The 25,641-nt window shown below is 40.5% G+C and overlaps 1 protein-coding gene across 1 annotated transcript in view; it reads left to right on the plus strand.

Moving 5' to 3' along the window:
- The first annotated feature begins 662 nt into the window (after window positions 1–662).
- The window catches only part of TPH2 (tryptophan hydroxylase 2), a 49,775-nt gene continuing 24,796 nt past the window's right edge, over window positions 663–25,641 (plus strand). The window contains exons 1-8 of the mRNA XM_059472486.1: window positions 663–767; window positions 3,555–3,707; window positions 5,894–6,077; window positions 6,186–6,286; window positions 9,168–9,235; window positions 15,443–15,639; window positions 17,377–17,512; window positions 21,968–22,094. Coding sequence (XP_059328469.1) covers window positions 663–767; window positions 3,555–3,707; window positions 5,894–6,077; window positions 6,186–6,286; window positions 9,168–9,235; window positions 15,443–15,639; window positions 17,377–17,512; window positions 21,968–22,094 — 1,071 coding nt within the window. The remainder of the gene's footprint in view (window positions 768–3,554; window positions 3,708–5,893; window positions 6,078–6,185; window positions 6,287–9,167; window positions 9,236–15,442; window positions 15,640–17,376; window positions 17,513–21,967; window positions 22,095–25,641) is intronic.

Here is a 25,641-nt window from a genome sequence, read left to right on the forward strand (position 1 = left end):
GATGAAAGAAATGAGGAGGAGCTGGGATGGCAGGTGACGGTGGCACGTCACAAAATGAATGTTACAATGAAAGAGAAGTTAGAAATCCTAAATTTTGCAAGTAAATTTGGGAGATAGGGTTCCTTTAACCCTGCAGTCAAGTTATAGTTTCAGCTGTTGCCTTCTGCTCACTTAAACGGAGCGAGATGGATTTCTACACCAGAGCATTTCTCGCTATCTCCGCACAACTCCGCTGTGCTGAAGCTCAGCTCCGGCAGTTCTCTGCCGTGCTGTCCCCACTCTCTCGAACCTGTTGCTCCCGGGGCCGTGAGCCGTGCCGTGCCTTGGTGCCGCGGCGGAGGCGCAGGCTTCCCGGCAGGCGCAGGTGTGAGGGGAGGGCGCAGGAGCAGCCCCAGGGCGGGTGGGGACGGCGGCTCCGCTGGGACCTGCCCGAGCCGCTGCCGGCGTGAGGCGGCGGGGTCGCTCCCCGCGCTGCGCTGTCCCGCCGTCCCGCCCCGGCTGCTGAGGTGAGCGGGGACCGTGGGCGTCCGCCTGCCGGCGGCTCTCGTCACCCGGAGACGGGTCCCCATATCGTGCTTCCATCAGCCCGGCGGGGGCGTATAAAGGCAGCGGGCGCGGCGAGGCGGGCAGAGCGCGGCGCTGCCCCCGCCGCCGCCGGCCCCATGCAGCCCGCCATGATGATGTTCTCCAGCAAGTACTGGGCGCGCCGGGGCTTCTCGCTGGACTCGGCCCTGCCGGAGGAGCGCCCCGCCGCCGGCAGCCTCGCCGTAAGTGCCGGGGCCGGGACGGGCGGGTCGGGTTCCGCCGGGGGCCGGGTTCCGCCGGGGCCGCTGCTGGGCGGGCAGCCGTGCGTGCCCCTCGCTTCACGGACCGGTCAGCGGTCCCTGGGCAGCCGCAGGGGCCCGTGAAACTAACTCTGCTGTCGAATCGGGCCCCGTTCTAAACGTTGCCTTAAAAGTGTCATAAGTAACAGAAAAAGTTTCATGACCGATAGAAACCTTACTGCAGAAATGAACCGTATTGCTACTGGAATAATAGAAAAAAGCATCGGGTCCAGGTCAGATGGTTTTAAATGCTTGGATTTTTGAAAGCCCTTGTACACATCAGCAGGGACTGCCTTTTCAGGGCGCTCGTAGGGCTCACAGCACGGTCTGTGAAGCGTTTTTGGCAAGACACCAATGCCGTGCACCCACTCTGCGCTGGTGCCGGTGGATTTGCTGCTGTGCTCCCGCTTCTGCCGGCGGGCAGGGCTGCAGGGACACGTGGGGACATCGTGCCAGGGCACTGCGTGAGGTGGAATCGCCGTGTAGGAGATGGAAATGGTTCCCTGCAAGGTGATGACATGGGTGCAACAGGTGCTTGGGTGGTTTCAAGCATGGGACAAACTTTTGTGTGCTAACAGGTAAACGGATATGTGATTAAATAAAGCAACCTGCTCTGAATACATGAAATATTTAGGATTATAAAGACTGTGACTCCAATAAAATTTTGCAACAGATGAAGATTTTTATCACTTGGGTAAAACCAGCAGAGTACAGGGGTTTGTACCAGTTTAAAATTGGCCGACTCTCCATAGTAAAATGTGAAATATCCCTATTTCTACATGCTCAGTTTCTATTAAAAACATTGAAGTAAAGGAAATAAATTTGTTTTACTGTATTTATGTTTGAGTTACTTTCTTCACTGAGTTCTACTGTAAATGACTTCTTTTCCTGAGGACTTCCACTTGCTCCAGATAATTAATTTTAATTAGGAAAGTTGTCTGTTAGGCATTGTTTAATTATGAAGTGTACTAAAAGTGTACTAATGAACGTGGCTAATAAAATTCAAGTTCATCCTCTTCTACTGGGCTCATAGCAAATAGGTGTTCATTTTAGTTTTCAAATTCTTGAGAGGGTCTTTCAGTCATCACTTTGGGTAATGCTCTCTTGAGAGTATCAGGGAACCTGTGATGGGCTTGGAAAGTGCTGAGTGCCTTTGTTTTCCAGAGGAACTGACAGTATTGAGATTCTGGAAAAACCACAGATGCTGTAAAAGCAGCACCTTTGTCACTTCATCTGGAGGTTGTGTGCTTGATGTATGTGAAAAGGACTTATCCAAATCCTAGATATTACTGAAGTTAAAACAAAAGTGACCTTCCCCATAACTATCCCTGGGCACGCTTCCTACGATATCAGGTAGGAGCAGACTCATATAAGTTCAATTGCCAGAAAATAAACATGTGTGAAGCCATTCATATATCATTCTGCAGAAAAATTGGCTTTCCAGATTGTTTCCTTGCGTTCTATTAAATGGTGAGAAAAGACCACAGGGACTTAGCATGTCCTGTACCTGTTGTAAATGTGGCTGATTTCACCTGTGCCATGTAAAGAGTGTTAAAGATCTGTTTAAAAAGCTGAAATTTCTGGTTATTTTCTGTAAGCTGCTTTAGAATTTACTGAAGTACAATTTAATCCATTTGAAACATTGAAATAGTATATGTTTTTAATGTATATCTGCATATTTTTTATGGATTATAACAAAGCAGTTAGCATCTCACTGGAGACTTAATTTCTTCAGGAGTAACAGCCTAAGTATTGGAAAATGCAGGGTGCTTTTTGAAAATCATGGTCAATGTTATAAAAATTGTCTATAAAGGCTGTACTGTTGGAATTTCAACAAGATTTAAGCTGATAAAATAACACTTTTTGGAAAATGATGACTAAAATTTCGCTTAAAACAGTCTTGGACTCACAAATTCTAAGAATGTAAGAGTGGCCAAGGATTTTGCAATTTTCTGTGTTTTTTGAGCTCCTCAGCTAACTCATCTTTTTCACAATGAGAGCAATCAGGCATTGGAATAATCTCCTGAAAGAAGGAGTGGATTCCTCAGCACTGGACAGTTATAAGATGTGGCATGACAAGGGTCATCTTGACCAGACCATGCTTTTGCCAAGAAAAGTTGGACCAGCTGATCCTTGAGGTCCCTTCCAACTTGGTAGTCTGTTGCAGTCTAAGCATTTCTGTTATCATTTGTATAATCAGCAGAGGTTTTGTTTTCTAGGATGAATTGCATTACATGATAACGTTAATTGTACTATGATGGAGAATGTGAAATTTTGGCTTTAAATATAACAATGGTCAATACAAAAGTACAGACCAGGGCACATCTTCATAAATTGACTGGTACAGGTTAGGAAGGATAGCATCCCTGTGATTTTGCAGCAATATTCAGGTTTCAATAACTGATCTGCAGGCTTTGCCAGTAATTCAGACTGTCCTCATTTGCTTCACATGTACTTCTAATGATAGCATTGCCCAAATAATGCCATCATATATGTATCCCATTTATGCTTTTTCTTAGGCTTTTAAAATTTTTTTGTATGGCCTCTTATACAATCTTCTCTAGCAGCTGCCTTTAACCTGATTCTGATTTCAAGTAAACACACAACCTTTTCTTTCAAATGAAGCCAGGATGAGTTCTGTTCAGCTATTTTTAAACAAAAATTTCTCTTGTGGGAAATTTCTCTTGCCTATTTTCATCTGAGATGACCTTGTTTTTTATCTGTTTGTAGCTAAACAGATCGAGTTCTGGGAAAAATGAGGAGAAGAAAGGGAATAAGGGAAATGGGAAAGGTGAATCTGCATCTGAAGGTGGAAAGACAGCTGTGGTGTTTTCCTTGAAGAATGAAGTTGGTGGATTGGTGAAAGCTCTCAGACTCTTCCAGGTAATGCTCACAAATCATTTATGCTGGCTGGACTGAGGACAGCTACTGAGGTCAGGCTCTTTGTTGATATCAATCTAATGGACCGTGGCAGGAGGAATAGAGCGCAGCTACACTTGCTCTGCAGAACTAAATAAAAGTAACTTAAAATTTTATGGATCATTGAACAAAGCATTTTGGGCTTGTGAAGGATTTTCTGAAATAAAATTTGACAGTGATGCTGATTTTCACATGGTTCACTTTATGTTTCTGACGTGGTTCTCAACACTGTAAATTAGATTTGAAGTTGTCTGTGCAGGCCACAATGAAAGGAGAAACTCTCAGAGAGCACTTTGGAATCTAATACAATCAGGTGATGCTGGTGGCAGCCTTGGTTGGTCTTGAAATTAGAGAGACCTTTAAGTGTTTGCAGGGTCAGGGTTTTATGTGTTTAACTGGGATGCAAAGTGTGAGGTATTGGTTCCCACATACATCTCCATGCAATCAGTGCTTGTCAGTCAGACTCCTGGTCAGAATGCTTGGAGATGTGTGTGAGCATGATAAAAGTTGTAAGTTGTTCAGTCTGTGCAGTGATGAGAACGTTAGGAGGTGGCTTGGAGCCTGCCTCTCAGGCCAAACCATCAGAGGCATGTAAGTGTGGGACCACTGGGTGCTACCACCCTCACTCACAGCAGCTGCCTCTGGGAGCAGGTTCCCAAGGCTGCTGTAGGTTACACATGTAGATTCTCCAGCCAAGAAAAAGACGAGAGTTTGACCCACAGGAGGGAGCCTGCCAGGAAGCAGGGTGTTTGACAAAAAGAGGGGAAACCTAAGTGAGTCAACAGAAGTTGCAATAGGAGCTGTGTTTTCATGCAGCTGTTCTCTAAGGGTTAAGTGTCCAGGTGCAGCTCTGGCTAAAATGCTGGTATGGGTTCATAGCTGAAATTCTGGATTTAAACATCTGCTTAAACCCCTTCCTGGGAATAAGCATAGAATGCACTCTGGAAGATGTGGCAGGGATCTCCACCCCCATCCATGTAGTCACTGAATGATTTCAGTATTGCAGGAGGGAGTGCAGGGTTTTGTTCTCAACTTAACTTAGGGAAAACAAAATTGAATTTGTTATGTTGCTACGCTGCATACACATTTATGGAGCATGCTAGTGAAAGAGCTATGTCTGTATATCCAGAAGTGTAAAAACAGACACTGCTTGTTGGCTCTGCCAGAGGACACCTCCACCTGCAATGGACATTTATGTAAAATACAGCAGGCAATTGGAAATACAGACATGAATTTCTTCCCATTTGGAAGTCAACAAATGTTTTATTGGCTTCACTGAGTAAGTGCAAGAATAATTGTGAAAAGTAACGGATAGTTTCTGTCTAGCAAGGAAAAGGAAAAATCAGAGTCCATAGGAGGTCACTAATGTTAAGAACAGCCATCTAATCCAACCTCCTGTTTTGAAGCAAGGCTGTCGCTCTAGATCAGGTCAGCCATGGCACATCATGGTTATCTGTCTCTGTCTGATACCCTTGGCAGACCAGTAGTTGCGGTGGGAAAGAGACCCCATAGGAAAATTTTCATGCTAGAAGTATTTACACTGTGATGTTTGTTGCATGATTTGTGTTTGATAGGGACATTGAAATAGAGAATAAATTGAGTTAGATTTTAATTATATTGCTGTTAACAATTGCTGTTATTGATAATTGCATAGTAGATAGGTGAGGATTGATATGTGTGTATTCTCATAAATATATTTTCTTCCTCATGTAGTTAGGTACATCAAGTAGTATGTTTAATAACATCTGTTTAAAGAAGCACATTCAATTGTATTTAACATTATTATTATGCAAATTTCTAATTAAAATTGCATTAGAATTTAATATTTATAGCAAAGATAAATATAAATTTGCATTAAATTAAAAAAAGTGTTATACTGTCCTCTGTAAGAGATTGTTTTTGTAGACAAAATGAAATCGTTACTTGGTTTTCTTCATTAAAAATAATAATTTTATTTTTACTTTCCATGTAAGTTTTTTTTTTTTGTCATCAATATTTAGTATGTGTCACTAACTAATCCTGTAAATAGAAAAAGGGAGTACTTTCAATAATAAGGCCTTTTAATAACTGGAAAAACTTTCCTGAGGAATGTGCCAGTATTGCTCTTCTATGTATGTCTGTATTTCATTTGCTGTTTCATCTTTCCACAGGAAAAACATGTGAGTATGGTTCATATTGAATCACGAAAATCAAAGAGAAGGAATTCAGAGGTGGAAATTTTTGTGGACTGTGACTGCAGTAAGAAAGAATTTAATGAACTGATCCAGTTGCTCAAGTTTCAAACTAATATAGTATCTCTCAATCCACCAGAAAACATCTGGACTGATGAAGAAGGCAAGGCTGTTTGTGTACCACTTGGTTTAGATGCTGACAGATGTTTTGCACAGGTATCTCCATGATCTTACACTCCAGTGCATTCAATTTGCATTCTGTCTCCTGCAGATCTCGATTGTGTCCCTTGGTTCCCCAGGAAGATCTCTGAGTTAGACAAATGCTCTCAGAGAGTTCTGATGTATGGATCTGAGCTGGATGCTGATCACCCTGTAAGTGTAATACAAAATTGTCCTGCAGATGATTTGTTGGGTTATTTGCCAGTCCAGTAAAAAGCCTATTGACTGCTGATTGTTTTCAGAAGATGAGGACTGGTTTCTCTTTGGTAGTTTCAGTGAATTTATTTTCCTTTTCTGTAGAAAGATGCACAAAATTCAGGTCCTCCACTAAACTTATTCGTTGTTTAGCAAATATATCCTTGTACAGCTTGCATTAAAAAAACAAAAGATGTAATTTGTTGATAGAAAGATTTCAAACTTTAGAATTTAGATCTATATGACCTTCAGTTCTGCCAGAAGTAGCTCTTGGGTAAGAATTGCTATTGTCAATCGAGAAGAAAGAATTATGAAGGAATTATTTGGCACTCAGGTGGTAATTACAAGATTAAACAGAGAAACATGTTCCTGTTTTTGGTGAATGCAGCAAATGGGAAGGTGTCTCTCATTGTTTCTCAAAATCTCCTGACTTTGGTGGCAGGAGACAAGCCTGCATGCACAAATGGTATCTGTAGTAGTGTCAAATGCTCAATGAAAAAGACAGAAAAAAGGGGTTTGTCATTGTTTTATTTCTTTTCACTAATGGCTATAAATGTTTAACCTCAGAGTCTTTAGATGGCAGATGATTGCAAGCATTTGTGTTAAAATACTTTCCCTTTCTAAAAATCCAAGTTTCTACCTCGGAATGACTTGACTGAAAGATACTGGTGGTAGACAGTTATATTAATTCCTAAAATAGGCTGGATTAAACTGGTACTGTCAGAAATTTCCAGCTGAAAGGAAGTAGGCAGCGAACTAAGATATCTGACCATAAGACTGTCTTGTAATAGAACCAGATTAAACTCTAGCTGTAGATGTTAGTTTCCTTTGTTTTTTGTTGCACACATTTTGTGCTGTGGTGGGAGCTCAGGCACAGATCCTCACCCCTGTGCACACAAGCCAAATGGAAACCATCACAAAGATCCATGGCAGCCCCACTGCCATGATGTCACCTGTCCACACACCAGCCACAATCATCATCATCATCATCATCATCATCATCATCACCTTGCTGGTTCTCAGCCTCCTCTATCACATGGTAGCCCTTCCCATACTGAGGGCCCATAGTCAGGGAGCACATTCCTGAATCCTGGTTTCTGCCGTGTACCTTTTGATGACAAACTGGGATTTAATTCACATTTTCTCCAAAAGGAAAAGACTGTTGATTATCTTCAACCATTTACCATAATTCGGTTCAAACAGAGGTTGTAGAGACAGCTCATTCCAGCTTTGAGTTTATGGCTCTGACAGGCCATTACATGCTGTTTTATGTTCTGAGCTGGTACCTTTATTAAATACTTGAGCGCTCTGCTGAAAATTTGCCTACCGTTTTACAGAAAACAAAAAAAGACATTTGCATTATATGAATATATATTTTACACTTGGGAGGACTCTTACAAACACAATTTACACACCATTTGTTACCCTATGCAGCATGCTAGGTGTTGGAAATGGGGTAAGACCCTTAAATCTGTGACTGGCCTTTGAAAGGCCACTCCAGTTTCCTGCCCTGTTCCTTAGCAGCAGCATGTATGTGCCAGCGGACCAAAGAGAATTATCCTGTTACAGAACCTGTAAGGATAGCACCAATTCAACAGCTTAGCCTTAACCCACTCCATAATTGTTAATGATTTCAATCTCAGTTTCATTACACTTGACAGGTTTTTAAGTCCCCTGTGCTGTCTTCCATCACTTCCCAGGTCTCTTGAATGGTCTTCAGCTGAGTAACAACATTTGCCTCAATAGGTATTAAGGAGACAAAGAGGCTCCCCCAGATTACAGCAACTTTTTGCAAGTCAAATAAGCTTTTGTGTGCAGGAGTGGAGGTTTGAAGGCTTTCTGTAGTCCTGTGAAATCCTCCCATACTCTGTCCCAGCAGCACAGCTTTGGTTATGGGACAGTAAAATGTCTCCTGAGTTTTATGGAAGCTCATACAAGTATTTCAAATCAAGCAATGTTATCTTTTAATTTGTTTCGGTGTTTTGCATGTCTATGTGAGCACTAAGGAAGAAAGACATTTTAATTTTCAGCATTTTAATTTTCAGGGGGAATCTTAAATGCACTTTCTGGGCTACTAACTGGGTAACATAGATAACTCTAATTCTTTTTTGTCTTCAAGGGGTTGGCAGTTCTACTTTGAAAATAGTTTACTCTTCTTGTAGTTGAAACCTGAAGTATCTTTATATTTTATGGATATAGAAGAGATCTTGTTCCAATTTTGAGTAGCTCAAAGAGCTGTAACTGGTCAGCATTTATGTGTTATACAACTCTTTTTGCTCTTAATATGGAAAAGGTGTGAACCTACTGTAGTCCATGAGGTAGAGCCCTCCCTTTGTAACTCAAACTGGTGCTGGGGGCTGATGGTTCAGTTCCCAATGTGTTGGTTAAGATGGCAACTGCTGAAAAAAGAATCTTCAAAATGAGTTGCATATGATCTTTAGATGCTCGATTCTAGTGAAGAAAGATTATAGAGTGCATGTAGATTATTGTGCTATCCACCTGTGTGTAGATCTCAGTTCAGGTCATAGAAAACATGAGTGAAATAAAATGACAGGAAAAAAGTTTTGCTTTTCAACATCTTGAATGAATGAATGACTGTACTTATGCACAAAACTCTCTTGAAAGAACTCCTGTGGAACTCTGTTGAAGAAAAAAAAAGAAAAAAAAGAAAAAAAGAAAAAAAAGAAAAATCCTTATTTTCTCTTGCAGTCCAGTAGACAGTGTAAATCAAAATACAATGCAATTAAGTACTAAAGAAACATTTCAATGATTTATTTTATAATTCTTACAGCTAATTTTATGTTCTTATTGTAAATTACTCTCTTCTTCCTTGCTTAAGGGATTTAAAGACAATGTCTATCGACAGAGAAGAAAGTACTTTGTGGATGTTGCCATGAGCTATAAATAGTAAGTACTGGCATAATTCTTCCCTATGCTGCTGACTAGTTAGAATTCATGCTCTACTTAATTCTGTAGGATGAAGTTTAACAGTAGACAAACTCATCCTTTAAACTTTGACTAGTTTAGTGTAGGCTATAAATTATGAACCTGATGCTTGGAATCCCCTTTTATTTTTGTTACAGCTACAGGCAAATGAAGCATTTGAAAAGGAAGCACTCTCTCTTTTAGCATTTTATTCCCAGCAGCTTAAACTTCGGAAAATATTTTACGGATATTTGCATGCCTTACTGACAAGCTGATGCACTGCTAAATCACACATATCTAGCATCCCTACATAGTTGGAAGAGCTCACTAAACCCCAAAATAATTATTTTCTTTTGATGCATGTGCTATATTGGGCTGAGGCCAATTGCATGAGGTTCAACAGACCAGGTGCCAGGTCCTGCACTTTGGTCTCAACAACCTGCAGTGCTGCAGGCTGGGAGAAAATTGACTGAAAGCTGCTCAGTGGAAAAGGATCTGGAGGTGCTGGTCAGCAGCATCTGACCATGAGCCAGCAGTGTATCCAGGGGGCCAAGAAGGCCAATGACATCCTGGCCTTTATCAGAAATGCTGTGTTCAGCAGGACCAGGGCAGGGATTCTCCCCGTGTACTCAGCACTGGTGCAGCCACACCTTCAGTGCTGTGTCCAGTTTTTGGCCCCTCACTGTAAAAAGGACACTGAGGTGCTGGAGTGTATCCAGAGAATGGCAATAGAGATGGTGAAGGGGCTGGAACTCAGGTCTGATGAGGAGTGGCTGAGGGAGCTCAAGGAAGACCTTATTACTCTACAAGTGCCTGTAAGAAGGTTGTGTGAGGTGGGGGCTGGCCTCTTCTCTCAGATAATAAGTGACAGGATGAGAAGAAATGGCATCAAGCTGCACAGGGGTTTAGATTGGTTATTAGGAAACTTTTTTATTGAAAGGGTGGTTGGGCATTGGAGTAGGCTGCCCAGGGAAGTAGTGGGATTACTACCCCTGGAAGTGTTCAAAAGGTGTTTGGATGTGGCATTTTGGGACAAGGTTTAGTGGTGAACATAGTAGCATTGGGTTAACAGTTACACTTGGCAATCTTAGAGGTCTTTTCCAACCTTAGAATTTTGTCATTCTATGATTCTACTGGATGCTGCAAAATGCCATTTATCGGTTTTGCCAATATAGCTCTAAATTTCTTTGAATTTAGTCAGTGCATTTCTGTGTAGTTAAGAGAAGCTGGTGGCTTGTCTGCACAAGTACACTGCAAGTGTTTTCTCATTCTGTTTTTTTCCCCCCATTTCAAGTCAGTATTTTCAATCTGCTACAGTCTCTGGAAGTTAGGAAACTTGCTGTTCTACCTACAAACACCTACTGTGTTGCAATTTTCTTGTCACAGAAGCACTCAACTAGTTCTAATCCTACTTTAGGTTTTATTTGCAACAGGTTTAAACCCTCATTCTCAAGGGAAAGAACATATTAATTTCATGCTCTTTTCCATTTTCTTTTCTACACTTCTTTAGGTTTTTCATTTTTTCTCCTTTGAGATTTCTACCTACGTGGTTTAAGAATATGAAACGTGCAATTTTTTTCCCCACTTATAGGAGGCACATCCTGTCAGGAATCAAGTCAAAACTGAATTTCTGAAGGTTTTTCAGTATAGGGCTATTATACAGCCTGCAGGAGGCTGGGAGGACAGAAGGATTAAGTCTGCTTTTGACCATATAATTCTGATTATATTTTTCCTCTACTGTTGTCCCAAGGCAGTCATTAAGCTATGACCAGTCTTACACACGTGTAGGTGCCAGTGTTCTTTCCCCTTTCTGCCCACAGTGGTATTTGTTTAGCTGGGTGCTCACAGCATGCATCCAGCACACTGAGCTGCTGCCTGCTGGGGCAGGTGTTTATTAGTAGAGAAGCTCTCTAGGCTGCCCAGGTAAGCCCTGAGTCTAGCCAGCTTTCAAATAAATTGAGATAGCTTTTTTGTTAGAATGTTTGTTTAAAGCTGATTGATTTATTATCTTTCTTTTAGTCTAATGCTTGCAGTGAAGTCAGTGCTTCTTGTCATTTACTGCAGTGTGAAATGTCAAGTGGATACCTGTGGGTGAGGGCAGGCTGTGTGTGCTCTTAGGCTCTTTCAGTAAGTGGGATAGCTCTCCATTTATCCATGATGGTGGCAGTACTGCTGTGCATTTCACAGCTGCTAACTTGCTGGTAAGATCTTCCTTCCTTCTCCCTCTCAGCTGCCTAAGTGCTGGAAAGGTGATGCAGCTGGCTTACTAAGCAGTAGTTGGTCTTTTGCTTCAAAGTGTGGCCTTTTTTTCCTGAAACCAGAAGAGAAACACCTTTTTGCAAAACAACAGAAAGTAATCCTGCATATTTCCAGAAAATTAAACAAATCAAGGAAAGGAAAACCTTTTCCTTCTTTAGATTTTGAAGGCTTAAAAAAATTTTTGCAGGCATGTTACAAAAATGACACAGTCCAAACCAGAGGTTATTTGAGGACCAGATCTTATACTTCAGCAAAACTTGTCAAATATACTCCTTCATTCCACTCATCTTTTCAAACCTTTAAAAGATTGGAAACTTGTCCTATTATTATAAGAAGAAAGAGAAGAAGAGGCTTCAAATACTCTTAGACAGGCACCAGAAAAACTGGGAGACCAGTGCTTAGGGCAGTTATCTAACATGTGTCAAAATCTCATTCATACTTCAGGTCTCCTGCACTGGTTATCCTCACCCCCAGGGATGTGCTGTGTCTACTGGTCTGTACAGTCAGTCTGTCTCTGGGTATCCATGGAGAGACAGCCCAGGGACACAGCCTCAGTATCTTGTTGCAGCACAGCCCAAACCATGCTGAGGAAAGGCAAATCAGCTCAGGGAAAGCTGTGCTGCTACAGCTGGGCTGTTTCTGCTACCCACACTGGAGAGCTGAGAGTTACTATAGGTGTCTTGACACTACATCAAAGTCTTGTGACACTCTCTTCTGGTGTCTAATGACTATTTACTTATTTCCACAAAAAGAACAGCTCTTTTACAAGGGCTGGCCTCCTTGTGGATAAACATCTCTCAGTGTCTTCCAGGCAAGTGGCTTTCCTAATCACTTACTGAGGCTCGATATGTTTCTGCTTTTCATTTTCCATTGTAAAAAAACCAACAACCCACTTTTGTTTCTTTAAAAAACCCCAGAGATCTGGCTGCAAGGAATTGGCTCCATAAAAAGTTGAGTTGAAAATCCCAGATCAGCATTTCCTTTATGAATTTCTACTGTTCTATAGTGGTAGATACTTTGCTTTGCTTGAACATGAAGGGGTGTCTGTAATGAAGAGAGAGAGAGAAAAGCATTACCAAGTGAACTTGAAGGAGCAGGTGTTTGCTGGAGCTGGCTGTTAAGGCAAAAGACATGTTAATAGAGCACAGCAGTGAAGATCAGCTGTGTGAAATAAATGGACCAAAAAAGCCATAAAAAAACATATTCCTCCCTCCTTCACTTAGCTTCTATCCTAAAGAGAGTGAAAATGCGTTAATCTTGCTAATTAGTCCTTTGAGACTGATTAGGGTTTGAAAAAGTGTTGCGAAAATTAAATCTGTAGGAAACATACGATGTTTAAGAGGGAATTAATAATATGAGTTGATAGCTCATGACCGTGGCAAAATGGAAAGACCCTATTTTAATAAGGAGAAATAAAAATTCAGGTTAGGTTAGCTTGTAGAGTCATCTTAACTACAAGGAAACTGGCTATGCAGATTGGCCATTTCCATGATTTATTGAAATGTATGAGTGCGAGGTGGGTCTTGCATGTTGAAATAAGAAGGTAAGAAACATCAAGTTTGGAGAGGTGAGGGAAAAATGCATAGATCCTCCCACAAGTCTGGCTGTCTTGATTCTCTCTATAAAGAAAGCAGTATCATGATCAGCTGGAAATAAGATCAGCTCTCCCAGGCATGAAACCTATTAAGGAATTAATGTTCAGTGAGCCTTACTTCAGTACTAGTGAATTAATTGGAACAATAACTAAGTTATAAACCTTTTAGTAAGCAGTGAGTAAGCTTCAGATCCTTGATTGTGTTTATGCCTTTCTAGTGACAGGCTAGATAGAAACATGAGCTTTTCAACTGGTAAAACATATCTTCCTGCTTGATGTGCCAGTGCTGACCCATACTGGTAGTATCCACAGTAGAGATCAGGCCTAAGGAGAAGGGATGAGGCTGGGTATTCTGGTAGAAGCAAATGGATGGAGTAGCAACCTGCTGGTATCTGTTGTGTACAGTACAATTCAGAATAGCTGTGCTATGTTTTCCATGCACTGGCAGGCAGCTTAAGGCTGATGAACTGTTAAGGGGGAAGACAGACACTAGACCTGAAGGACTCTCTCCCACTGCAGGATGGGCACAGACCCAGTGCAGCTCCTGTGGATGAGAAATACTTCACTAAAAGTGTTGCAATTCTTGTCATGTCTGCAAAAGTGGCTGACAGGGAACTAGTGCATGTATTGGATATTCAGCAGTCCCTACCAAGTACGAGCACCTCATACAAAGTTGCCTTTGACTGACAGATAACTGCCATGGATCAAAATCCTTTGATATCATGAAAGGCAAGGGGATTAAATGGTAAGTTTTCAATAAAGATGAGGGGACAACCACAATGAATGTAGGGCAGATGATCCTCTCTTGTGCAGGTAGGGACTGCATAGCAGCCATCAAATGTGACATGAGGGCTTATTCCTTGTTACCTCGTACAGTGGAGACAGGATTATGAATTGCGCAGCAGCTGCCAGCAAGAGGCCAGCACTGTGGTTCTCCTGCTGCAATGGAGCTGCCCGTGCCTGATGTGCCTGTTCAGCTGCTGTCTGTGGTGATGAGGGAGCTGTCTGTGGTACTGGGGGAGCTGTCTGTGGTACTGAGAGAGCTGTCTGTGGTGCTGGGGGAGCTGTCTGTGGTACTGGGAAAGCTGTCTGTGGTGCTGAGAGAGCTGTCTGTGGTGCTGGGGGAGCTGTCTGTGGTGCTGGGGGAGCTGTCTGTGGTGCTGAGGGAGCTGTCTGTGGTGCTGAGGGAGCTGTCTGTGGTACTGGGGGAGCTGCAGCACTGGGCAGGGAGTGCCCACATTGCCAGCCCTGTGGCAGGAGAGTGAGAGATAAGGACTGATGGAGCGGAGGCAGATGCTGTGAATCCCTCTGCCAATCTGTATGTTGTTACAGTGCCAGAGAAGATGCCTGAGGAGAAGGCAGACTGCGGAGATTACACATTCTAGATTGTGAATATTAATTCCAGAGGAGCACTAAAACATTTCAAGGGGCAATTAATGACATGAGGTGATGGCCCATGGCATGTCATGGGAAATTCCTTACAGCTAAATACAAGGCAGTGCAAGTTGGAAGGATCTCTTAGCAATGTTCACACTATCAGTCAGTTTTGAATTAACTGTAGCTACTCAAGGCAAATCTTGGCTGTCAGATTTGCAGGTATCCTGGAAGGCTCCTGCTTTCCAATGTCTGTACATCTGTGTAAGCAAGAAGAAGCAGAAGAACAAGGCAGAATCAAAACAAAAGGAGAGATGTATTTAAAGTTTTCCTCTAGGCTGAGCTGCTGGCTCTGAGATGAGCTTTCTCCTAATATAATCCTGCATGAATTCAGGGTTCTAAACATATCTGGATATGTAAGCAACTGTCTAAGCAATAAATACGCATTTTTAAAATTGGATCTGTACATTTCTAAGCATCTATGTAATTGCCTAATCTTGACCCAGCATTTGATGCCGTGTGAATATTATGTATTTTAAAGAATGGATAGAAAATGCAGTCTGTGGAAGGTCTTACTCAATCTACATGTTAGACTGAATCAGGATCTACAGCATTCCACTTGCAAAGGTACCAGTGGCAGTAAGTGGAGAAATATTAGTCTGGTATAGGAGCATGGTATATAAGAAATCCATGTTTCTACTATGACACGTAAAAAGATTAAGAAGCAATGAGATTGCTTAGAGAGAAACTATTCTTAAGGAAATGATAGAATACGTATATTGTAACATGAAGAAATAATTCAATGGAAGAAGCGCCAAGATGTCAATTAAAAATAGTTCAAATAGTTTTAATAGTGTCATTTGCCTTTATTTAAATAATACTTTTTGTGGAAATATTGATATTTACAATCTGCCTACAGTCTGCTTGTATTCGGATGTATTTTGTACTTTTTTTTCCAATAGTGGTCAACCCATTCCAAGAGTGGAGTACACAGCTGAAGAAGTTAAAACTTGGGGAGTGGTATTTAGGGAACTCAGTAAACTCTATCCCACCCATGCTTGTCGTGAATATTTAAAAAACTTTCCTCTGCTGAGCAAGTACTGTGGATACAGAGAAGATAATGTGCCTCAATTGGAAGATGTTTCTATTTTTCTTAAAGGTAAGATTCATATTTGGTTTATCAATTGATATGGTTTCATGAAAACACTTTTTTGTTAGTATGGAGTACAAAGCACATTGAGTGAAAAGACTCAGAGCACCGTCAGTGGCCTTCAGTTTAGACTGAAGTATCATTCTGGTTTTGGTGTTCTCTGTGACAGTGTTTTTGGAGTCAAGACAGTTTTATGTAGATATTTGCAAGTATGAAACGGAGAGAAATTAATCAGCTGCACATGTGAAAGCATGATGTTATCTTGTACAGGGCAAAACCCCTTCGGTTTGGTGGAAAGAAAACCTGAGTTAGTGACAGGTGGGGGCTTCTCATAACTGCACTGGGCATCTCCCAAATATCCAGGCAGGAAAAAGGGGGAGCCAAATGCCAAGATAACTGAATTTAAAGAGGAGGGCAGGTTTGACACACTGTTGTGTAGCCTGATGAATATGAAGCTTTCCTGAGTGCTCGAGACCTCATGAAGCTAATCCTTTTATTTGTATGTGAAAAAGATGTGTTGGACACAGTAGGTGATGTGGTGCTTCTCTTTCATTTTTTAAGGATCAGTGTATTATATGTTTAAGTTCAAAAATAAATTCTTATTTTTAATTTGTAAATTGGAATGTAAATGTAAATTTGTAATGGAAATGCTGCCCATATGGGCAACGTGGTAGACATGGAGATGTTTTTAGCTCTGGAGGAAAAGCCACCAAAGAGTTAATTTAAGAGTTTAATTTCTCCTCAAAGGTCCCTTCAGCTACATATATTTGTTTCTTAAACTTTTTACTCAGGAACTAAAATATTATAAAGGCAGGTGTTTGAAAAAAAAAATAAACCAACTTATGTGCTAGTTAGAGAATAATTAGCCAAGCATTTTATCCAAATATATATATATGGACAAGCTAAAGGAAGTAAAGAATTTATAACGAGAAGCTTACTTTCCTCAGCCTGCACTTCATCCATAATTCTTGTCTGTGAAAACCTGCATTTGCTAATAGGTGACTCATCATTCTTTGAATTTGATTGTGTCCTTCTGGGTCTCTCATGTATTGTGTTACAGTCGCTAAGGAATGATACCAAATTGTACAGATTTTTTCTCCCTAGCTAGAAATTCAAAATCTCACACTTGTTTCAGAAATATGTTTTCAGACTACATAAAACAGGTAGTAGTACCTGTTGCAGAAAAATTTGAAACATTGTCCTGTAAAAACTTTGAAAGAATAAAGAATTAATTTTTGAGAGAAACATACATTTTGAAGTCACTGAATCTGAAACTGTTTCACTCTGGGACTAATCTGAAAAAAGAACACTGTTAAATATTTCAATGAGGATCTTAAATATAAAAATCAGTATTTTATTGACACAAACATACTTGTTTTAATCCTATTCTATTCTGTTAGTTTTTAAACATATTTTGCATATTTTCCAATATGGAAACTTCTCTCCCATTTGGTACCAGACAAAAATTTTTGTTCTTAAAATTTTAAGGACATCACTTATGGTACCTCAGCATTTTTTTCTAGACAAAGATATTCAGACCAACTTTGAAATACCTCAAGCTGTTTTCATTATACATATGCTAGCAATGCAAAATACTTCTTGCATGTAATAATTGAAAATTATGTCTGGTGATCATCAAGATTCTTTGTGTCACGCTTCTGGTAGAATAATTAACAACAGATCTGTCACCAGAAAGTGATACAAAGATCAATGTAATGTGGCCTTTTATTATCTCTCTCCCTTCAGAGAGGTCTGGCTTCACAGTGAGACCAGTTGCTGGATACCTGTCTCCCCGTGACTTTTTAGCTGGCTTAGCCTACCGTGTGTTTCACTGCACGCAGTACATCCGGCACGGCTCTGATCCCCTCTACACACCGGAACCGTAAGTGCTGCCTTTGCTCTAGCACTGAAAAAACATACTCACCACTTTCTGAAAGGAACCAACTCAATCTGGCAAGATTGAAAAGAGGAACCTTTTTACAAAATGTGAAATTCTTCTTATACTGTTGATGACAAAATCCTGCACATCGGCGAGCCAGAATTTAATTCAAAGACTTTTTTGTTGACTTTTTACAAGGGTCTTAAATAACTGGATTATTTATACAGTGGGTCAGAAATACTATTTCAATTAAATTTCAGTGGAAAATGGAGTTTTCACCTAAAAATTTTTAAAAAGTGTCTACAATTTTATTTTCTGCTGGGACAGTTAGAAAGAAGTAGTGAAAAAACCCAAAACCCTGAATATTTTGAAAAAAATCTGCTTTCAGAATTTTAATTTGATCTTCTGTCTTCCCATTTTTATTTATTTGGAGCAGGTTGCACAGCTGAACTTCATTTCTCTCCTATAACACAACACAAGCAAGACATGGAGCACTATTCTCTTACCAAGAGAGAATATTAGATATGTTACAGGGAAATTATGTCAGAAATAAGAAACACTTTAATTATGACTTTTATGGAACAGCATTGCAGCTTTTCCAAAACACAACATTGCAAGTTAGTATGAAATATTTTGGTATATGGTCTTTTGATTAAAAGTGGGGAAAAAGAAGATCAAAGAGATTGTAGCTCTTGTCTTGTGTTATATATGTTGTCCTGTGCAGTAATAGCAGAACAGTACCTGTCATTTAGATAATGTGGAGGTAGTTTTACCAAAGGTATCTTCTGATCCTGTAACCATAGGAGTGACATTTTTTGCAGTGAATCATTCATCAGGCAGTTAGCATGAGATTGTAGCTGTGGTTTATTCCGCTTGGACTACTTGTTTGATTTTTTCCAAATTTACACAAAGGATTAATACATATATATTCAGCTCCAGTACTGTAAACATTTGGACTTGTGCCTAAGTTTGATTTCATGAATTGACTGCCAAAACCATGGAGTAATATTTTTGGACATAAAAGGTTTAATGGCGCTGCATACTAAGCTGTATCTAAAAACGTGGTAGCTTTATTCTGGCAGGAGTCACCAGATGGTGCTGTTAGACACTTCTCTACTTTTCTCCTCAGCATCTGAACGTGGCAAAGAACTTGCCGTGCAGAAATGCTCTGTGGCTAGCTTTGTGTGCGCGTTTCTTTTGGAAAGGAGCTGGTGATCCCTGAAGGAATTCAGTCACTTCTATAATCTCTGTAATTAGAACTTAAATCTCTTAAATTTGTAGGAAAATTGATAGAATGGAAAATTTTGAAAGGAGGGCTTGGATGGAAGGAAGGGCTGAACTTCTTCAGGTCTATTTAAAAACATCTGTAGATATTAAAAAAAAAAATGATGCAAGGGAAGTACCAGGCTTTGCATCGATGATTTCCTCTCTGTGGGAAGCCAGTGTTTCAGGCTGCAGCATGTACCAGTGTTCAACAAAAAAATGATGATGTTTATTAACTTAGTACAAACTAGAAGAACATTTTCATCTACTGATAAGAGATTTAGGTACATAACTCCAACAGGATAAAGGCAATAACATCTTCCAGGAAGCAATTACTTGTATCTGTGCTTTTTGTGATGTTCTCTGGTTCATTGATTTGTGTATTTGAGAGCCCTGCAATTTTCAGGATGCTGCTTATGCTCAGAATTATGCAGTAGATCACAGCTGATCCTTAGTAGTAATGGCAGCTGCTTCTTGGGTAGCCTTTCTGATCATACTGTCTGGGAAGTCGCTGAGTAATAATAACAGTTGAATTAGAATGAAGATTTTTATTCCTTATTTGGGCTGAACTTAAAAATACAGGTTATAGTCTCAACCTACTGGTTCACATTAGTTGAGTAATGTGTACTGACTACCAGGAACTCCATAGGAAAATTTTGACAATGCCTTTTAAAATCTGTTTAGGTTTCTTTACATAACATAGAACACACAGTGTTACCAGAAGTGTAGAGTGAAAGCGTAGTGCTTTTTTAAATCAATGCCAAAATTAAATTGACTTGACTGGGGACAGCTCTTCATCTTCTGCAGTAACTGCAATGCCCTGAGATCTTCTGGTTGATATATGGGGCCATAATGAGCTTTGCTGCCGGTCCTGGCTGGTGAATGCTGCATTTCAATGATATAAACCAGGTAAAAAGGCTCCCTTTGACTTCAGTGGGCTTTCCGTCAGATTTAACACCCGGGCTACAGAGCTAGATACAAATTAGAGAGTTCATTTGGTTTGATCTGTATCACTACCATGTGCATTTTAAAACATATTTCTTCCTGATTTTAATTATGTTTCTACTACATTCACAGAGCTATGTAGATTTCTTCTGCTGTACTAACTAATTTACTTCAAGAAAAATCTTTTGCTGTGAAAAGTGCATTACAAATATCTTATTTTCTCTGAGCAACGTGTGTGAATAAATTAAAGGAACTTAATTATTTTCAGAATAAGACAAAATAAAAGAATCAGCTTTGGTAGTTAAGCAAAGAATTATATTGTTTAGACTATCTATAAAGGACCAGACTGGCAGGGAAGTCTAAAAGACTCCAATGACAATCCCAAGTACTGGTTCATGTTTCTGCCTGAGAGATTTTGTGGTTTTGGGGTTTTTTTGTTCATATTCTTTTTGCTTTAAGCTCCCCTCTTTGTAACTACACATTCAAAATACTACTTTGCATAGCTTTAATGGAAGAATCTACAAACTAAAGGCATGAGAGAAATATCTTCTGCCTCCTCATTCTTTTCCCCTTGCCAAGAGAGACAAGTTAATGGAATTAGGCTTTGTCTGTTCTCATTTTGTCTGCAAGAGTGGACATAACAAAGGCCATGTGTCCCAATGCAGAACTGGGAATAAGTCATCTTTGCTTATTTCTTTCTGGGGCTTGTGGCTTCAGCACAGGAAAATAGAGAGGCAGGCACTAGCTCAGGTGTCACTAGCAGTGATGCTGCTGTAGAAACCTGCCTGCAGATGAGTGTGCTTACCTGGAGCCAGGAACTTGGAGCCAGCTTCATTGTTTGCTTCTGCTTGAACTACTGATACAAAGCTAAGTATAGCTGAACTGGTGGAGTGTAGCACAGATGCTCAGCAATTACTGTCAGCCTGCTTGGTGGAAGTAAGAATTGGTGCGCTGGGCTTCCACAGAATGGGCTTTGTGACCTGTTTTTATGTTGGAAGTTGATGGTAGGAGAAATCAGGTCCCTCCAGTGAATTGCTTGGTGCTGTGAAGTGGTGTGTCTGTCAGACTGCAAACTACATTTCCCAACTGTCCTTTGCATTGTTAGTGACCTAAATCTTGTAGGAGAATACAGAAAAAATTGTTGTGATTGGAATGGAATTAATTAAAGAATTAATTAATTAGCTTTGATGATTATCCAGTCAAGTGATGCAAACCACCAACTTCTATTTACTACTATTATTGGTTCAGACTTCTTGGTGACAATACTGAGTAAGAAGACTTTAAATTATATAGAGGGTTGTTTTTCTGTTCATGATTTATCCGAAATGTCATATTCTGTGACTTTTCAAACAAAAATAGTTTATAAAAGACAAATTGGATGATTTTGGGTAGAAGGCAGAAAACTTGATGTTTTCTCCCTGCCTTTAAAGCATTTGTTTACAGCTTAGGATAAAAACAAAACAAAACAAAAACCAGAGGTATGTCTTGAAAGAGACAAAAGCAAAGGAAATGTCAGATTGGATTTTTAAAGTGAACTTTACTACCAAGTCCATTATTTCCTGTGAACAAATGCAGCAAAACTTTCAAAATTGTTTGAAAGCTTTTGTAGATGATGCATGTGCACTTCCGTTAGCAGTTTTTGGTACACTTATGTCTGCACTTTGTCATGACTAACAATGCACTTACAGATGTGAACAGCTGTTCTTTTTGAAATGATTTGGATTCTCTGCTTTTTCTGAAATCTGCTTGCTGAAAAGTAGACTGCATAACAAAAGTACCCGGTAATTGCAGTAGGATTTCATGACTAAGTGAGAAATTAGGCACACAGAACCCTCTGTAAATACTGCCCCATATTTCTGGGGACAAGTGGCAAAATGTTTGATGTGGAGTGCTACCCAATTACAGAAAGGAATGGACAAGAGGAAGAGGGAATGTGCTGGATTTTGATTTATGTAGACAGAAAAGCTGAAAACTGTACTTGTGGGACAGCTGGCTTTCCTGTGGGCAGTTCAGTCTTCATGTCACCAAGTCTGAAAGATTGTAGTGATCAGGCTCTTCCACTCAATCTGGAAATGATGAGCAAAGCATGGAACAGCTGGGGTTAAATGGTGTATAATCTACCCTGTAAAAACCATGTTTCATTGTAAGGTAGGAGTCAGACCCCTGTAAAATGCCTTATGTTAAATTAATTATGGAATTATTATGGTATTAATTTCTGTAATGACTCTCTTTTCATTTCCATTTCCTTAGGGATACATGCCATGAACTCTTGGGACATGTGCCTCTACTTGCTGATCCCAAATTTGCACAGTTTTCACAAGAGATAGGACTTGCTTCACTGGGAGCATCTGATGAAGATGTTCAGAAGTTAGCCACTGTGAGTCAAAATCTTTTTGTGCCATGGTCTCTCATCTCTCCTCCTTTTTAGCCGATGAACTGATTTGCATTGTCATATTAGAGCTGACTACATTTTCAGGTTCCAGATGACTGTGGTTTGACAATCACAGAGCTTTAGGTGTTTTTAAAAAGACCAAAGCTGATCACACTAAGTAATCTGTTTAAATTTTTATTTTCCATAATCACCAATTTTCAGGGCTAGCTGAGATGAATTTTTTCTGCTTTAAGGTGCTGGAAATGAGTAAGAAAGGTAAACTTGGAAAAAAAACAAACCGTAAAACATTTTGATGTGTGCTCTGATCTCTAGACTGTTAGCTCCTCCACAGGTGGCCACTTTAGCTCTTGGCACTGATATTTCTGTACTCACTGTTCAGTTTTGCAGCTCTTAATTGTATTCCAGTGTGTGATGGATTTTAAGATGACATTGCATCCTTGCCTGCTGCTCCCCTTGGAGAATATGTAGTTACTGAGCCAAGGTTGTGCAGCAGTAGATCTAGATCAAGACCAAGCGCCTCAGCCAGCAGCTGGGAGATGGATTCTCTCTTGCATCAAGTGAGCCACAAGCCAGCAGGCAGTGTGGGCTGTCTGTGTGTTAAAACTGTTAGGTGCTGCTGAGATTGGAGCCTTCATGACCTTTGGGAGAGGAACCCTGTCAAGCTGTGATGACTCTCTGCCCCTGAGCACCTGTCAGCCTTGCTCTATTGCCATATTCCAGTAACTGGGATGTAACTCTTTGCATCCTGACATGGATTAGTGACCACTGGTCTTTACCACTTGCTTTGTTCAGTTGTTTTGACTTACTGTATATTTCCTTTGGTGGTTCCTGTTAAAATGAATGTGGCAAATAATTTAAAGAATGATATTGGATTTAAAAACTCCTTATTTATAATGCTCCACATTTAAACATTTTATCTTCTGAAAAATTCTGTGAGATCGAGCAGGAGAATTGGTTACTTTAAAATCTTGCAGCATACTGCTGCTCTTCTATACAAGTACAGTGGGGATTTAAAGGCTTGGAAAGAATTGTTGGATATGGAGTCAAATTAGGTTCAATTAAACTGCAGAAGTTTTGGTGCACAGTCTTAGAAGAGGCTTGCACTCCTATCTGCTAAAAAAGGTGTTTGTACCCCTTTGTTTGATTTGAATCCTGTTTGATTTGAATCTTCTTGGTCCTTCCAGAAGAAGCCACTAAATTTAATCAAACTGTGTTCAGTCCTTAGTTAGACAGGCTCTGTGTCTTGATCATGGCCAGCTCCTCTCATACAATTCCGTGTGTGTTCCTTGTTTTTCTAATGGATGTCTGTGGAGAAGACACTGTTGTTTGTATGGAGGAATCATGAAAGCTGAGTGCGTATTTCCACATGTACTTGGGTGGGACTCAGTAGGAAACTGACCCACCTTGCCATGCAGTCTCAGGAGAAGCTACCTAACTGGCTGTCCCTGTAAGTATTTTGAGGAAAGTGGTATGCCCAAATATTTCAGCCCAAAATAACCTCGGATGACATGGGCCTGTTGCAGTGGAAAATGTTGGTACTGGCCTGTTTGGGTAGAGATATTAATATAAAGTGGCCTCTGAATATTATATAAATGCTTGTACTCCTCCCCCTCACAGAAGTTCCCAGTTATGACTGACTTGTCATCTGAACAATGAGCTGCTCCTGAATCATAAAGCAAAAAATAAAAGAAGACAGCTGAATCACTTTCCCTTATCACACTGAGAATCTGATATCTGAGTGAAAGCTGATTTCTCCCCCCATGCTGGAAATAGCTCTTTCAGGTGGAAGAAACATTTAGAAAGAGTCTGGCAGTGTTTTTCTTTGTAGGAGCACAATGAGGGGCTGTGCTCCCCTGGGGCAGATGCTTGACAAATGTGGAGATGTTACTTGCCCTAAAATGTGCAATGTAAACAGCCAACTTGAGTGCAAGTAGAAAGAATACCTCTCAGTGGTGAGGGTGAGGAGGCCAAGAAATTCATTCAGCTGGGCACCAAATGTCACCTGAGGTGCCATTGACTAACTTTTGCAGCATTCAGTCCCATTTCCATCCTAGATAAAAACCAGACGCAGCAAGCTGAGAAATGCCAGCCAAGACTCTTAACACAGAAAAGCATTGCAGGTTCCAGAGAGGCGACTTCAAAGTAAATAGAGAAAGGAATGGAGAGAGAGTATGCATATTAATGAGCTTGAATCAATATGCCCAAAGCAAGCTTGCCATTAGCCTGACCTGTTTCAAAAGATAGTGACATTAAGTGCTGAGCCATTACAGGGAGGACAATTGCATTAGGAAGAGAGGAAAACACCTCTTAGGAATTCAGACCAGAAAGAGAAGAATTATTACAGGTGATTTCATAATCTTTTGCTCCATTCTGCTCTCAAAAAGACACCGTGTATCAGCTTTGATAGATCTGCTCTTTGTGCCCTGCCATGAGCTGCAAAGGAAATGCCTGATATTTTTGTCCCTGCAGGGCTGACACACTGGATGTAGAGCAAGCTGGAGCCTAGTGCCTGGGCAGACTAGAAGTGTTTTGTAAATTGCAATTAGTCATGTCTGTGCAGCCCCATGGAGGGTAGGAATTAAATGGGAGAGCATTGCAGGGGCCCTGGTGCTGGCCAGCTGGAGGGAGAAGAGTGGCTGCAGGGGAAAAGAGCCGAAAAGGCAGTATGCAAGTCCCCTTCATCCTCTTGGGGTCTTGTAGTCAGATGTGGGAAAGAATAAAGAAATTGTTTCTGCTTTGTCATGAGAGTGGAATACTGAAAGAGCCGAAAGACTGTCTTTGTAGCGGTTTGTTGAGAGATTCCATTTTCATTTACAATCTTTTAGGAGAGTAAGAAAGAGGAAAGACACAGACAAAAAAAGGTGATGGAGATTATGTTACTGAAACAAAGCAAAATATTTGCACCAGCCACTTCTTTTCATGGGGTGTGATATGATGCAGTTCCTGGTTGAGGAAATACAATATTGGCCATACATGTCTTGGTTCTAATTATTATCATCATTGTTACTCATATCTTGTCCTGTTCTGATTGATTTTCTAAAACTGCTTTTGAGCTGATTTTTCAGCATGTCTGGTCTTTGTATTTTCACATAGTACAGAAATAAAAAGGCTGTCTTTTCTGCTTTCCCATCAACCCATAAACTGTAGAAAGGACTTGACATGAGGTGTTTCAACTAATTTATATAGTATATCATTTACAACATTTAACAGCACATAACATAAGATTTTTTCAGGAAAATTATACCAAAAAAATGCATCTAGATTTACATTTTAGTGTTAACTTGTAATTTGTGGACTTGGGCGCTGTCTTAGTAAAGCTGCAAGTTGCTAAGCAGGAGCCTGCCTATCTTGCTAATGGCAGAAATCACTCCTGACTCCTGCTAAGTTGTTTCAACACAGCTCAGGTTGCCCTTTCAAGATGCAGTATGTATAGGATGTCCTTGTGCAGGTGAAATTCAGTGGGTGGCAGTTCAGAAAAGGAGTTAGCAGAGTGTCTTTTTCATGTGGTTCGTCACCAAATCTTTCCGCCTAA

This window comes from Ammospiza nelsoni, chromosome 5 (assembly GCF_027579445.1).
Source record: "Ammospiza nelsoni isolate bAmmNel1 chromosome 5, bAmmNel1.pri, whole genome shotgun sequence".
Classification (NCBI taxonomy): Eukaryota; Metazoa; Chordata; class Aves; order Passeriformes; family Passerellidae; genus Ammospiza; species Ammospiza nelsoni.